Here is a 17,157-nt window from a genome sequence, read left to right on the forward strand (position 1 = left end):
CCAGCGCCCCCCGCGACCCCAAAAGGGAATAAGCGGTAGAAAATGGATGGATGGATGGAATCTTGTTGATATTAGTTTTGTGGCGAGTTTGGTACATTTTACATAATAAAAAGTCACAATATATGTAGTGCATAATTAACGAATCGTAACCAGGATTTAATCGGGCCCAACAATGAACTAATAACAGTCATCTCGACTTGTAGTACACTGCACACGAGGGAATGAAGGGCATACTTAGTCAACAGCCATGCATGTCACACTAAGGGTGGCAGTATGAACAATGCCAACACTGTCATAAACATGTGCCATATAGTGAAACCACACTAAACCACGACAAACACATTTTGGAAGAATATTTGCACCGCAACAGAACATAAACACTACAGAACAAATTCCCAGAATTCCCTGTGGCACCAAGTCTTCCGGGACGCTACAATATAAACAAACACCATTGGTGGATCTACACCTAACATCCACTGTAACAATACCACGTACAATAGCGTATCTAGTCGATACTACTATGATTACGTCGATATTTTTTAACATCACAAATCTTCTTTCGTTTTTTTTAATTTATATTATGTTTATAAACTCAGGAAATATGTCCCTGGACACATGAGGACTTTGAATATGACCAATGTATGATCCTGTAACTACCGTACTTGGTATCAGATTGATACCCAAATTTGTGGTATCATCCAAAACGAATGTAAAGTATCAAACAACAGAAGAATACGTGATTATTAAATTTTAACAGAAGTGTAGATAGAACATGTTGAAACAGAAATTAACCAGATATTAACAGTAAATGAACAAGTAGATTAATAATTAATTTTCTACCACTTGTCTTTAATAATTTTGACAAAATAATAGAATGATAAATGACACAATATGTTACTGCATACGTCAGCAGCTAAATTAGGAGCCTTTGTTTGTTTACTTACTACTAAAAGATAAGTTGTCTTTTATGTTCACTATTTTATTTAAGGACAAAATTGCAATAAGAAACCTGTGTTTAATGTACCATAAGATTTTTTTGTTAAAATAAATCCAACAATGAAATTTTTTGTGGTCCCTTTTATTTAGAACAGTACCGAAAAGTACCTGAATACTTTTAGTACCGGTACGGTACCAAAATATTGGTATCGGGACAACACTATTACACACACACCGAGCACCCCCTGGCAGAAATGTAGATCGGCGCCTATGCCGATCAACACCTACTTTTTGACTCCCACCACCCACCCAAACACAAACTGGGTGTTATCAGAACCCTACAACACAGAGCTGACAATGTTCCTACCAACCAGCTGGCCAAAGAGAAAAAGCATAGGCATTTTAGGGAAGCCCTCAAAACCTGTGGTGACCCCAGCTGGTCGTTTGTGAAAAGTGCATCCAGTTCCAGAAATAACAAGAACAGAGTGGATGAGGAGGAAAAGGGTGACATACACTAAAATAGTGTCATTCCATATATATCAGGTCTGTCTGAGGAATTCAAAATAGTTTTTAACCAACACAACATCCCAGTACACTTCAAACCAGGAAACACCTTGAGACAGAGACTAGTGCATCCTAAAGACCGGACACCCCACACCCACAAAAACAATCCGGTGTATGCTATCCAGTGTAATGATGAATTCACTGATTCATAGATTGGGGAAACAAAACAACCACTAAACCGACGCATGACACAGCATAGACGGGCAAACTCTTCGGGCCAAGACTCAGCTGTCTACCTGCATCTCAGGGAGAAACAGCACTCCTTTGAGAACAAAAATGTACAGATTCTGGACAAGGAGGATGGCTGGTTCGAAAGAGGAGTGAGGGAAGCCATCTTTGTCAAGGTTGAAAAACCATCCCTGAACAGAGGAGGTGGTCTGCGACAACACCTGTCTCCCACATACAACACTGTCCTTTTAACCATTCCTAAAAGACTCTGCAATTTAGCCTCCAACAAATAATAGGAGTTAGAAACATTCTGGTCACAGAAGGTAACCAGTATGCCATTTGTGCCATTTGTTCACAACTGAATAGAATGCTTACGCGGGGGATTACAACTAGTTCGGATTGGTAGTAGTAGATCCACAGCGATCGTTCTGCCACACAATACCTCAATGCTAACGAGGGGAAATTACACTTCAACGACTGTCGTTGGCTTTGACAGTTAGGATTGCTCGTTTGTATCAAAACAGTTGTTTTGCTCACCACGGTAGGGCAAAACCATCCTTGCCCAGGCACACCCTCCTGGTTTTGGAGTATAAACATTTGGGGTTTTGGCACCAGCCGCTAGACTATATCTGACCAATCTAAGTCGATGAGCTGTGAATGATGAAGCCTACTCGGATGAGAGGCGAAACGTCTTCCAAAACAAACCAAGCAGTCCAGTTGCGATCGATTGAACGCCCTGAGAGGATAAAGACTGGTATTTGACCCTTACCTTCAAAATAATGCTAAACTATTTCCAAGCATTAGTTGATGTTATCACTGGTATTTCATTAAAATGGTTTTAATGTTGTAAATATGTATTCAGTGTATTGTGTTTGTTTCTAATGTTTTTCATCTGCCAACTGCAAGCCGCAAATTGAAAACTGTGGTTTGAATAAATGGAGAAAAAACAACTGCATTTATTACTGTGAATGGAATCCTGCTAAACGCTTAAACAGTGAGCCACCCTTTTCAAGTGTGGGGTCCTACAGAACAGATGGACTTGACCATGGAGGTGGAGTACTGTTATAGGCTGCTATCAGTGGTGCAACAGTACGCTCTGTTCAGGGTTCAGTATGTACCTGGCTTGCACTGTACAGGGCCAGGTAGAGAGATTATCAGAATGTGTGGTATACGCTGATGTGGACCGAGCGTTGCCAAGGCCGAAAGCGGTTGCTACAGTTGTCGACAGTACTGGACAGGATTTTTTTTCATGGAAGGTACAATTACCAAGAAAATCGGAGAATGGTGAAATGCTGATAAAGAAGGACAGAATATAAGAGGATTGACAGTAACAGTATGTGTAAACGTTCGGGTCTCTGTGGCGGCGTGGGAGGGGGCAAGTGCCGTTCCCTTTACCCATGACCGATTGCAATAGAGTACCGTATTTTTGGACCATAGGGCACACCAGATTACTCGGGCAGAAGGCAGGGTAAACCCTGGACAAGTATCACATAATTTGTTAGTTTAAATAAAAATACCTGAAGTGTTTTCCTAATGTAGTGTCAAAATATAAAACTTTGTTATCAGCATGTGCCCATACCTGCCAACCCTCACGATTTTCCCGGAAAAGTCCCGAATATCAGTGCCCCTACCCGAAAATCTCCCAGGCCACCATTATCACGATTTCCACCCAGACAACAATACTGCTACACCATTCTTCACTGGCTGGCGTTTCCGACCGGACAGTAAAAACAGTTACACCTCGAAGTTGAGTGTGGCAATCAGAACAGAAGAAGAAGCAGAAGAAGAGACATCATGTTTCAGACATGGCGGGTAAGAAGAGAAAATATGTGTTCTCTGTCTGTGTGTACACGTATCTGTTGTTGTAGAGGCTATGTTTTAATTTCCTTTTGATTATTGCTTTTATTTCTAGCATACATTGCTTAGATTGATGGCTAATCTATGCAATCTATGCCTTTTTTTGTTTTATTTTATTTTTTGTTATTTTATTTTATTTTATTTTAACATTTGTGAAAGAATGGGCCGCGCTCAGGAGTCAGTGATTTCCAGTGTGGAACTGTCATAGGATGTCACCTGTGCATCAAATCCAGTCGTGAAATTTCCTCACTCTTAAATATTCCAAAGTCAACTGTCTACTTTATTTTAAGAAAATGGAAGCGTTTGGTAACAACAGCAACTCAGCCACAAAGTGGTAGGCCATGTAAAATGACAGAGAGGGGTCAGCGGATGCTGAAGCGCATAGTGCAAAAAGGTCGCCGACTTTCAGCACAGTCAGTTGCTACAGAGCTCCAAACTTCATGTGACCTTCCAATTAGCCCACGTACAGTACGCAGAGAGCTTCATGGAATGGGTTTCCGTGGCCGAGCAGCTGCATCTAAGCCCTACATCACCAAGTCCAATGCAAAGCGTCGGATGCAGTGGTGTAAAGCACGTCGCCACTCGACTCTAGAGCAGTGGACACGTGTTCTCTGGAGTGATGAATCATGCTTTTCCATCTGGCAATCTGATGGACAAGTCTGGGTTTTGAGGTTGCCAGTAGAACGGTACATTTCGGACTGCATTGTGCCAAGTGTGACATTTGGTGGGGTTGTTTTTCAGGAGTTGGGCTTGGCCCCTTAGTTCCAGTGAAAGGAACTTTGAATGCTCCAGGATACCAAAACATTTTGGACAATTCCATGCTCCCAACTTTGTGGGAACAGTTTGGAGCGGGCGCCTTCCTCTTCCAACATGACTGTGCACCAGTGCACAAAGCACGGTCCATAAAAACATGGATGACAGAGTCTGGTGTGGATGAACTTGACTGGCCTGCACAGAGTCCTGACCTGAGCCCGATAGAACCCCTTTGGGATGAATTAGAACGGAGACTGAGAGCCAGGCCTTCTCGTCCAACATCGGTGTGTGACCTCACCAATGCGCTTTTGGAAGAATGGTCGAAAATTCTTATAAACACACTCCGCAACCTTGTGGACAGCCTTCCCAGAAGAGTTGAAGCTGTAATAGCTGCAAAAGGTGGACCAACATATGGAACCATATGGGTTAGGAATGGGATGGCACTTCAGGTTCATATTAGAGTCAAGGCAGGGGGCCAAATACTTTTGGCAATATAGTGTGTGTATATATATATATATATATATATATATATATATGCATATACATACATATATATGTATGCATGTATATATATATATATATATATATATGCATGTATATGTATGTATATATATATGTATGTGTATGTATATATATATGTATTTATATGTATATATATATATATATATATATATATATATATATATATATATATATATATATATATATATATATATATATATATATATATATATATATACATATATATATGTGTGTGTGTGTGTGTATGAACTCACGACCTACCGATCCCAGGGCGGACACTCTAACCACTAGGCCACTGAGCAGGCCCATTATCGTGAACAATTGAGTGAACATTGCAGTGATCTCGTGATACCAATAACAAAAAGACAACCCGACTTGGTTTTTCTAACTGGGAAAAATGCACTTTAAAGGTTCTTTATATGTCGTTCTTGCCATTGCCAGGTCCTAAATGGCTGTCAAAGTGTACCAACTTGTTGGAATACGTCCTCAGACTTCTTCTGTCCAGGTGAGATGTATGATTTATGATCTACAATTAACTTCCAGGGAGCAAGGAAGCTTGGAAACACCTTGCCAGTCTATCATGTCGAAATTGTACACAGGCTTGTGATCACAGTGCCGCTATAAATTGTTAGTCTGCGTTAGCACTTATAATAACAATATCACTAAAATTAGGTAATTATTCAAGTCACAAAATGTGAATTGAGTATTGTTGGCAGTTTTTGGATGGTTATTTATTGGATTTTATGGGTGAAATAGAGGACCTCCCATTGGCTCCGCCGTAAGGAGACTTTTATTTACGTTTATTTACAAGTTAGAATGCATTAAAAAATAATCTCTCTGTCGTTATGTCTTTCATAGTGATTGAACGATATGCAAAATTCCCCCCCAAAAAGTGCAGTTGCCCTTAAGATGTTTAATATTTATCTAAGTTTAATTTTTGCTTACGGAAATGAGTGTCCATTTTATTTGTACCACTGATAGTCACACGCACACACTAGGTGTGGTGAAATGACCCTCTGCATTTGACCCATCCCCCTGTTCCACCCCCTGGGAGGTGAGGGGAGCAGTGAGCAGCAGCGGTGGCCGCGCTCGGGAATCATTTTGGTGATTTAACCCCCAATTCCAACCCTTGATGCTGAGTGCCAAGCAGGGAGGTAATGTGTCCCGTTTTTATAGTCTATGGTATGACTCGGCTGGGGTTTGAACTCGCGATCTCAGGGCGGACACAGTGCTATGGCAACCCCGAGATCAGATTAAAAACAACAACAACAAAATATTATTTAAAGGCCTACTGAAACCCACTACTACCGACCACGCAGTCTGATAGTTTATATATCAATGATGAAATCTTAACATTGCAACACATGCCAATGTGTTGCAAATTCCACAGTATTCTGGACATCTGTGTTGGTGAATCTTTTGCAATTAGTTCAATGAACAATGGAGACAACAAAGAAGAAAGCTGTAGGTGGGAAGCGGTGTATTGCGGCAGGTGTTGTGCCGAATAACGCACCCCCGCCGTAGAATGCAACCCTTGACTGTTGTGCCGGATAACACAGCCGGTGTTTTATTGTTTACATTCCCGGAAGATGACAGTCAAGCTTTACCATTGGCCTGTGGAGAACTGGGACAACAGAGACTCTTACCAGGAGGACTTTGAGTTGGATGCGCAGACGCGGTACCGTGAGTACGCATGCAGCTGCGGCTTCCAAACATTTGATCGCTTGCCCGTACGTGCGTGTCACGTACGTAACTTTGGGGACTTTGGGGAAATATATGTGCTGTATGAACTTTGGGGAGGTGAACGGTACTTTGGGCTGTGGGATTGAGTGTGTTGTGCAGGTGTTTGAGTTGTATTGGCGGGTTATATGGACGGGAGGGGGGAGGTGTTTGTTATGCGGGATTAATTTGTGGCATAATAAATATAAGCCTGGTTGTGTTGTGGCTAATAGAGTATATATATGTCTTGTGTTTATTTACTGTTTTAGTCACTCCCAGCTGAATATCAGGTCCCACCCGCCTCTCACAGCATCTTCCCTATCTGAATCGCTCCCACTGCCCTCTAGTCCTTCACTCTCACTTTCCTCATCCACAAATCTTTCATCCTCGCTCAAATTAATGGGGAAATCGTTGCTTTCTCGGTCCGAATCGCTCTCGCTGCTGGTGGCCATGATTGTAAACAATGTGCAGATGTGAGGAGCTCCACAACTTGTGACGTCACGCTACTCGCCTGCTACTTCCGGTACAGGCAAGGCTTTTTTATCAGTGACCAAAAGTTGCGAACTTTATCGTTGATGTTCTCTACTAAATCCTTTCAGCAAAAATATGGCAATATCGCGAAATGATCAAGTATGACACATAGAATGGACCTGCTATCCCCGTTTAAATAAGAACATCACATTTCAGTAGGCCTTTAATGTCTAACACATATGATAAGGTGACAAAGCAAATTACAGAGATTAAACAAAAATATAGAAAAAAAATAGGTAACGTGACTGCTGATTTAACAATTCAAGTGTATAAAATGTGTAATATAATCGGTGTACTGTGTAAATATTAGAATAAAATACAATTTTAAAAAAAGTTGGAAAAGCCTGTCAGTTCCAATTCCTGCACTAGTCATATGATTTTTCTTATTGGTCAAAATGGCACTAACCACCATGCGCATGCGCTGTAAGAGCCTTCAAACGTTTTGATGTCAGTGTACTGGCGGAGTGGAGTGCGAACAGTTGAAGGCGGTGCTCGGTGGCGTCAAACTGGGCTCATAATGTGATATTTAGTGACGGTACCCATCCGAGGGGGAGGGCGCTGCCTGTATTTAAATGGGAAATCTGTTGGGCCACTGGAGGTTCAGGGAGCCGAGCACCGTGGAGGAATGCGACTCGACGTGGGGGTCGGACTCTGAGAGCGACGAGCCGGCGGGCGAGGAGGACAGCGGCATCTCCGAGAGCGTGAGCCCGGCAGAGAGCGAGTGGGCCGCCGCGGAAGACGATGGAGACTTGCCTCATCAGGTATGGTGGAGCTTTAGCACCGTGACATGATGAGGAAGTGGGAACACGCTGCGTGATGTTTGTGGCCAGGCCAGGACACCGAAAGGGCAAACGAGTCCCACGAATGTTTTAATTCTGTCATATCCCAAATGATCATGCTAAAATAACACTTGTATCGGCAACAACAATTACACGATGTGAACATTAACCCCCATGTTTGACATACCTTATTTATACAGTGCATCCACAGCGTATTCACAGCGCTTCACTTTTTCCACACTTTGTTACAGCCTTATTACAAAACGGAACACATTAATTTTCGTCCTCAAAATTCTACACACAATATCCGATAATGAAAATGTGAAAACGTTTTTTAGAGCTTTTCGCAAATTAATTTAAAAGAAAAAAACGAAGGACTCACATGTACATACGTATTCACAGTAGTGTTGTCCAGATAGCAATATTTTGGTACCGGTACCAAAATGATTTCGATACTTTTCTAAATTAAGGGGACCACAAAAAATTGCGTTATTTGCTTTATTTTAACAAAAAATCTTACGGTACATTAAACATATGTTTCTTATTGCAAGTTTGTCCTTAAATAAAATAGTGAACATACAAGACAACTTGTCTTTTATTAGTAAGTAAGCAAACAAAGGCTCCTAATTTAGTCTGCTGACATGTGCAGTAACCTATTGTTCTATTATTTTGTCAAAATTAGTAAGGACAAGTGGTAGGAAATTAATTATTAATCTACTTGTTCATTTACTGTTAATATCTGCTTACTTTCTCTTTTAAAGGCCTACTGAAATGCGATTTTCTTATTTAAACGGGGATAGTCGCAACTTTTGGTCGCTGATAAAAAAGCCTTGCCTGTACCGGAAGTAGCAGACGATATGCGCGTGACGTCACAGGTTGTGGAGCTCCTCACATCTGCACATTGTTTACAATCATGGCCACCCGCAGCGAGAGCTATTCGGACCGAGAAATAATAAATAAATAAATTATAAATGGGTTATACTTGTATAGCGCTTTTCTACCTTCAAGGTACTCAAAGCGCTTTGACAGTATTACCACATTCACCCATTCACACACACATTCACACACTGATGGCGGGAGCTGCCATGCAAGGCGCTAACCAGCAGCCATCAGGAGCAAGGGGTGAAGTGTCTTGCCCAAGGACACAACGGACATGACTAGGATGGTAGAAGGTGGGGATTGAACCCCAGTAACCAGCAACACTCCGATTGCTGACACGGCCACTCTACCAACTTCGCCACGACGATTTCCCCATTAACTTGAGCAAGGATGAAAGATTCGTGGATGAGGAAAGTGAGAGTGAAGGACTAGAGGGCAGTGGGAGCGATTCAGATAGGGAAGATGCTGTGAGAGGCGGGTGGGACCTGATATTCAGCTGGGAATGACTAAAACAGTAAATAAACACAATACATATATGTGAAATGAAACACCGGCTGTGTTATCCGGCACACCAGTCAGGGGGTGCATTCTACACCTGCCGCAATACACCGCTTCCCACCTACAGCTTTCTTCTTTGCTGTCTCCATTGTTCATTGAACCAATTGCAAAAGATTCACCAACACAGATGTCCAGAATACTGTGGAATTTTGCGATGAAAACAGACAACTTAATAGCTGGCCACCATGCTGTCCCAAAATGTCCTCTACAATCCGTGACATCACGCGCAGGCGTCATCATACCGAGACGTTTTCAGCAGGATATTGCGCGCAAAATTTAAAATTGCACTTTAGTAAGCTAACCCGGCCGTATTGGCATGTGTTGCAAAGTTAAGGTTTCATCATTGATATATAAACTATCAGACTGTGTGGTCGGTAGTAGTGGGTTTCAGTAGGCCTTTAACATGTTCTATCTACACTTCTTTTAAAATGTAATAATCACTTATTCTTCTGTTGATGCTTTAAATTAGTTTTGGATGATACCACACATTTGGGTATCAATCCGATACCAAGTCGTTACAGGATCATACATTGGTCATATTAAAAAACTCATGTGTCTAGGGACGTATTTCCTGAGTTTATAAACATAATATAAATTTGAACAAAACAAAAGAAAATGTTGTGACGCCAAAAAATATCGACATAATCATAGAAGTATCGACTAATATCCCTCCTGTACTTGGTATCATTACAGTGGATGTTAGGCATAGAGCCACCAATGGCTTTTGTTTACTTTTTGACGCCGGTAAACTACGGTGTGTACATGTGTGTATGTTTAGTTATTACTCGTCTTGCAGGGATGATACTTGTAAGAAACTTACTTTATTTGTCGCCATGGAGGCGAGGATTAGTGATTTAGAAGTAGCTAAAACACTGCCAACTGCTGCTGGACTTTAGCCGCTAGCTAGCTAGCCATGTCATAAATCACCTTTTCCTGAGGGCGTTTCTGTGTTATAACTTCACCTTTATCGTTAGTTTTTAAGCCAAAATGCGTCCGTTCTCCCTTTTCTGTCTAAACACATTGTCTGTTTGTAAGTACTCCGTGATAGTGTGCTACCGAACATGCTCGTCTGCTCGTAAACCAGCAATGACAAAACGTGACGACGGCAAGGGGGTATGGCGCGGTACGTTTTAAGAGGCGGTATAATAAAATGATGCATTAGTATCTCGGTACTATACTAATACCGGTATACCGTACAAACCTAATTCACAGTAATTTGCACAATACTTTGTTGATGCTCCTTTTAGCAGCAAATACAGCCTGAAGGTTTATTTTAATACGGTTCAGGTTGGATGGGAAGCTTTGGTGCACAGCCATTTTCAGATCTCTGCAGTAATGTTCCATCGGATTTAAAGTCAGGGCCACTCAATGACATTTACAGAGTTGTCCTGAAGCTATTCCCTTGATATCTCGGCTGTGTGCTTAGGTTCATTGTCTTGTTGAAAGACTTTTTGGATTCACTCGAGGGAGTACTGGAGAGTGCTCCCCCGGGTGATTCCCTTGTTCTACTGGGGGACTTCAACGCTCATGTTGGCAGCGACAGTGAAACCTGGAGAGGTGTGATTGGGAAGAATGGCCGCCCGGATCTGAACCCGAGTGGTGTTTTGTTATTGGACGTTTGTGCTCGTCACAGATTGTCGATAACAAACACCATGTTCAAACATAAGGGTGTCCATATGTGCACTTGGCACCAGGACACCCTAGGCCGCAGTTCCATGATCGACTTTGTAGTTGTGTCATCGGATTTGCGGTCTCATGTTTTGGACACTCGGATGAAGAGAGGGGCGGAGCTTTCTACCGATCACCACCTGGTGGTGAGTTGGCTGCGATGGTGGGGGAGGATGCTGGACAGACCTGGCAGGCCCAAACGCATTGTGAGGGTTTGCTGGGAACGCCTGGCAGAGTCTCCTGTCAGAGAGAGTTTCAATTCCCACCTCCGGAAGAGTTTTGAACATGTCACGAGGGAGGCGCTGGACATTGAGTCCGAGTGGACGATGTTCCGTACCTCTGTTGTCGAGGCGGCCGATTGGAGCTGTGGCCGCTAGGTAGTTGGTGCCTGTCGTGGCGGTAACCCTAGAACCCGCTGGTAGCGGTAAGGGATGCCGTCAAGCTGAAGAAAGAGTCCTATCGGGCTCTTTTGGCTCATAGGACTCCGGAGGCAGCAGACAGGTACCGACAGGCCAAGCGGTGTGCGGCTTCAGCAGTCGCGGAGGCAAAGACTCGGACATGGGAGGAGTTCGGGGAGGCCATGAAAAAAGACTTCCTGGCGGCTTCGAAGCAATTCTGGACCACCATCCGCCGCCTCAGGAAGGGGAAGCAGTGCAGTGTCAACACCGTGTATGGTGGGGATGGTGTTCTGCTGACCTCGACTGCGGATGTTGTGGATCGGTGGAGAGAATACTTCGAAGACCTCCTAAATCCTACCAGCACGTCTTCCTATGAGGAAGCAGGGCCTGGGGAATCTGTGGTGGGCTCTCCTATTTCTGGGGCTGAGGTTGCCGAGGTAGTTAAAAATCTCCTCGGTGGCAAGGCCCCGGGGGTGGATGAGACCCGCCCGGAGTTCCTTAAGGCTCTGGATGTTGTGGGGCTGTCTTGATTGACAAGACTCTGCAACATCGTGTGGACATCGGGGGCGGTACCTCTGGATTGGTAGACCGGGGTGGTGGTTCCTCTCTTTAAGAAGGGGAACCGGAGGGTGTGTTCCAACTATCGTGGGATCACACTCCTCAGCCTTCCCGGTAAGGTCTATTCAGGTGTACTGGAGAGGAGGCTACGCCGGATAGTCGAACCTCGGATTCAGGAGGAACAGTGTGGTTTTCGTCCTGGTCGTGGAACTGTGGACCAGCTCTATACTCTCGGCAGGGTCCTTGAGGGTGCATGGGAGTTTGCCCAACCAGTCTACATGTGCTTTGTGGACTTGGAGAAGGCATTCGACCACGTACCCCGGGAAGTCCTGTGGGGAGTGCTCAGAGAGTATGGGGTAACGGACTGTCTTATTGTGGCAGTTCGCTCCCTGTATAATCAATGTCAGAGCTTGGTCCGCATTGCCGGCAGTAAGTCGGACCTGTTTCCGGTGAGGGTTGGACTCCGCCAAGGCTGCCCTTTGTCACCGATTCTGTTCATAACCTTTATGGACATAATTTCTAGGCGCAGTCAGGGCGTTGAGGGTATCTGGTTTGGTGGCTGCAGGATTAGGTCTCTGCTATTTGCAGATGATGTGGTCCTGATGGCTTCATCTGGCCAAGATCTTCAGCTCTCACTGGATCAGTTCGCAGCCGAGTGTGAAGCGACTGGGATGAGAATCAGCACCTCCAAGTCCGAGTCCATGGTTCTCTCCCGGAAAAGGGTGGAGTGCCATCTCCGGGTTGGGGAGGAGATCTTGCCCCAAGTGGAGGAGTTCAAGTACCTCGGAGTCTTGTTCACGAGTGGGGGAAGAGTAGATCGTGAGATCGACAGGCGTATCGGTGCGGCGTCTTCAGTAATGCGGACGCTGTATCGATCCGTTGCGGTGAAGAAGGAGCTGAGCCGGAAGACAAAGCTCTCAATTTACCGGTCGATCTACGTTCCCATCCTCACCTATGGTCATGAGCTTTGGGTCATGACCGAAAGGACAAGATCACGGGTACAAGCGGCCGAAATGAGTTTCCTCCGCCGGGTGGCGGGGCTCTCCCTTAGAGATAGGGTGAGAAGCTCTGTCATCCGGGGGGAGCTCAAAGTAAAGCCGCTGCTCCTCCACATCGAGAGGAGCCAGATGAGGTGGTTCGGGCATCTGGTCAGGATGTCACCCGAACGCCTCCCTAGGAAGGTGTTTCGGGCACGTCCGACCGGTAGGAGGCCACGGGGAAGACCCAGGACACGCTGGGAAGACTATCTCTCTCGGCTGGCCTGGGAACGCCTCGGGATCCCCCGGGAGGAGCTGGACGAAGTGGCTGGGGAGAGGGAAGTCTGGGCTTCCCTGCTTAAGCTGCTGCCCCCGCGACCCGACCTCGGATAAGCGGAAGAAGATGGATGGATGGATGGACATCAGAGCAGACGGGGGGGCATAGCTGCATGTCAGAGAATGACCACATGTTCTCACAAATGGCCAACTGTCAAAAAAAGACTCCAAAACACAGCAATCAGAGGTATCCAAAACTGCATGCAAGCTCACGCGCCAAATGCATCAATCTTGTGATTTGATGCATTTGGCATTGTTTAACACGTGTAACATTTATAAGTCAGAAAAAAGGAATATAATTATAAGTCTGCTTTACAGTATTAAAGTACCATATCATATGTAGGTAACTTTGACTGTAAATAAGGACGCAGACTCCTTCCATCCATTTTTTACCACTTGTCCCTTCTAAATGTTAACGTGATTTCTATTGTTAGTTTGACCTTAAATCTTCCAGCCTAGCATTAAAGCACATGTTGTGTCAGTGAGGTATAAATTGGACTGATATATGCATTTTTAAAAAGTAATCTATCTGTCTGGTAATTTTTTGAATGCGTTTCTTTTCACCAGTGTTTGTCACGGGAACAACTTAAACTGTACCTATCACTGAATGCCAATGTTGCTCAACCTCAAAATATTGCTGCTCTTATTGCAGCTGGTTGCAGTTCAGTGTAACACTGCAGCTCTCATTTTCGACACAGGATGTTCCTGTTTCATTGGCTTTTTTTAACATTTCTCTCTCTTCCTCCCTCAGCTGACTGACTCTCCAGAGTCTCCTCCAAAGATGAAGAGGAGTTTTTACGCTGCCAGAGACTTGTACAAATACCGCCACTGCTATCCGGTAAATGAGTATAGACCCCTGTAGCTTGCTATGAGAATATCTTGTGGTTGGTTTATTATGTAGACACTCAGTACTCTCATTTCCTCTTTCCCAAACTGTGTGGAAACACACAATACTGTAGAAAATAGATATTTACTCATTAAAACAGCAAATATAAGAACAAGTACATTCCAGCATAAGGCAGGGTTGCTAGTCAGTCACAGGACACATTTGGATGACAACCACTCACGTTTACATTCATAACCTATGGACAACATGCATGTTTAGGGGATGTAGGAAGAAGCTGAAGTACAAAACAACAATTAGCCACTGGGAGAACATGCAAACCACACAGAAATGTTCATCCTGAGATTTAAACTTGCATTGCCTGGTTGTGAGGCAGACCACTACGTCACCATGCTGCTCCTTGAGAGACTCCACAGTCTTCTATGTAAAACACACGTGAAGGTTTTTTAATCTTGATTCATGATTGTCATTTGTCATTGACGTTTTTTGATCCGATTGGGGAGAACATGTTATGCATCATGTAACAAATCTAAAAATGCTTATGACTTCTGACATACGTTTGCTGTTGTTGTGCGCAGAACTACAAAAAGTCCCGTCAACCCAATGAGTTCCTTAACCTGCGTTTCTACCTGAACAAGATTCCTCTAGTACCTGACGGTGAGTGTGACATACTTGTGCGCACGCACACACACACCAGACATAGAATAGAATAAATACTGTAGAACGCTTTATTGTCGTCAATCATGAGAGCATTAGGACATTACAGAGACTTACCTAAGATATGATCTGTCTTTAAAGGGGACCAATGATGGGTTTTCTTCTTTTCTGATTCATAAATATTGTTACAATGTTTGATACTCAAGCGTCAAATATGAAGGTTCATGCCTTTGACCGTGAGCTTACACCGACATGTGACATGCAGTGACATAAATGCTGGTGAAAGCAGCATCTCTTGATGCTTTTTATCCATTTGAGAGTCTGCACATGTCTTCAAGATATTTTTTTTAAGTACTTCAGGTAAAGATAGTTTCTGAGGGGCTAGGGCTGGGTAAAATAACCAGTTTGATTCATATATTTTAATTTTTAGCAATATCAATTCACAAGGCTTATCTCCCCACTTGGGTTGTACGGTATACCATGGTTCTAATTAATTGGAAACGGTACTATATTGCCTTTGAAAAATACCGGTATTGTTTTTCATCTGTATTGTGCTGTGCGACGGTGACTACAGAGCCGAGGTGCATAGATAGATAGATAGATAGTACTTTATTGATTCCTTCAGGAGAGTTCCCTCAGGAAAATTTAAATTCCAGCAGCAGTGTACAGAATTGAGATCAAATTTAAAAAGTAAATAATGGGGGTATAAATGGAAACAAAATATAAAAATATATATTACAATAGAATAAAAATAAAAAGCAACAATGAGAATAAAAATATAACAGTAACATAAGAATATAACAAGAGAAACTAGGCAGTAGTGACCATGTTATGAAAAATTATTGCACTGTTATTGTTTTGCATCCCCTGTCATCCTAGTACCCCCCTCCCTCCCAGAGAGGAGTTGTACAGTCTAATGGCGTGTGGGACAAAGGAGTTTTTTAGTCTATTAGTCCTGCACTTGGGATGAATTTAGTCTATTAGTCCTGCACTTGGGATGAAAGTCCTGCACTTGGGATGAATGTTGATGTTGATGATGTTGAGTGTGTCAAAACGCACACAAATGCATACAAGCATTAACATTGAGGATATTAGTTTTGGAGGACACAACCGGACCTGTTCATCACTCTAATGCGCAGTACACAGTGCACACTCGACCTCCCTCTTTCTTTACTCACCCACTCACTCGCTGACTTCACTCACCCAACACATTGACATTCTCGCAAACACACATACGCTACTCTCATAACTGTTAACTAGCTCCCCTGCTGTGCACATGTGGATACGTAGAAGCCCACGCAGCTGCTTGGCTTGTTGCCAAATATGAGCCGAGTTAAGACCGCTCAATTAGCTTCAACTAATGCAAGTGACATGACTGAATTTTGTAACAAATTCCTACAATTTGTGTTTTATATTTAACAATGTGTGTTTTACCTGACACATGGCTTTTCTGTGTACCGGTACTTTTATCCATAGTTTTGTTTTTAGTATTTACTAATAATTGTAATTTTCTTAAAGCACTGACCAGGAGTGGCAACCATAAATCATGAATAATTGAATATAATATCAATGAAGTTTTTTATTTTATTCTAATCTAATTTTTGATTATGGCAGACTATATGGAATAAGTAAATTGTTCTTTGAGTGCAACAAAAAAAAAACAATGGGTTTATTGCTTTTTAATTTCTAATTCAACCTTCTAAAATAGTTTTTGAGTGCAATAGGAAACATATGTTTTCATGTATTGTAAGATTTTCTGTTAAAATAAAGCCAATATTAAAATTTTTCGTAATTCCCTTTATTTTGAAAAATATCAATAAACATTTTGGTACAGGTACCAAATTATTGGTATCGGGACAACCCTACTCCCCACTCTTAGTCTTGTACGTCGAGCAGCAGCCGACAATAAACTGTCCGAGGCAAAACAAAAAATTATGCGCCGACTTTGAAGATACAAACTGTATAAGAAGCCACTACAATTCTTGTTGCCAAAGTGCTTGAAGTGAACCACACCATGTTAAGATTATGCAACATTACCATCGAACTGATACTTTTATTTATGATAATTATGCTTATGATTAAGACTGAGAGTCTTGTAAGAAGAAACCATAGCAGGTGTACGGAGCAGTGTCAAGTGCGCCAGAAAAAATGTAGTGTCGATCGAACCGAATTGAATCAATTTAGAACCGTATGCATAGAAACCGAATCGATTTGGGAAATAAGCCAAGATACCCAGCCCTAACCTCAACAAAGGAACCATTTGCAAACAGACTCAAAAACAGATTATAAATGTGACTGTAAAGCAAAATTTACACAAAAGCTATGCAATACATATTGCCAAGACCACAAGGAAGTGTGCACACATGCGGTTGAGTGTATTGGAAAGACTAGTAAAATAAAAATAAAATAAACTGATGCATCACACACTGCTAAATGTGTGTAGCAACTAATAA

The 17,157-nt window shown here is 42.9% G+C and overlaps 1 protein-coding gene across 1 annotated transcript in view; it reads left to right on the top strand.

Annotated features, from left to right (window-relative positions):
* The first annotated feature begins 7,492 nt into the window (after positions 1-7,492).
* ogfrl1 (opioid growth factor receptor-like 1) overlaps positions 7,493-17,157 on the top strand; it is a 34,038-nt gene continuing 24,373 nt past the window's right edge. The window contains exons 1-3 of the mRNA XM_061963408.2: positions 7,493-7,811; positions 13,955-14,041; positions 14,626-14,704. Coding sequence (XP_061819392.1) covers positions 7,623-7,811; positions 13,955-14,041; positions 14,626-14,704 — 355 coding nt within the window. The 5' untranslated portion in view covers positions 7,493-7,622. The remainder of the gene's footprint in view (positions 7,812-13,954; positions 14,042-14,625; positions 14,705-17,157) is intronic.

Source organism: Nerophis lumbriciformis, linkage group LG02 (assembly GCF_033978685.3).
Source record: "Nerophis lumbriciformis linkage group LG02, RoL_Nlum_v2.1, whole genome shotgun sequence".
In the NCBI taxonomy this organism is placed as follows: Eukaryota; Metazoa; Chordata; class Actinopteri; order Syngnathiformes; family Syngnathidae; genus Nerophis; species Nerophis lumbriciformis.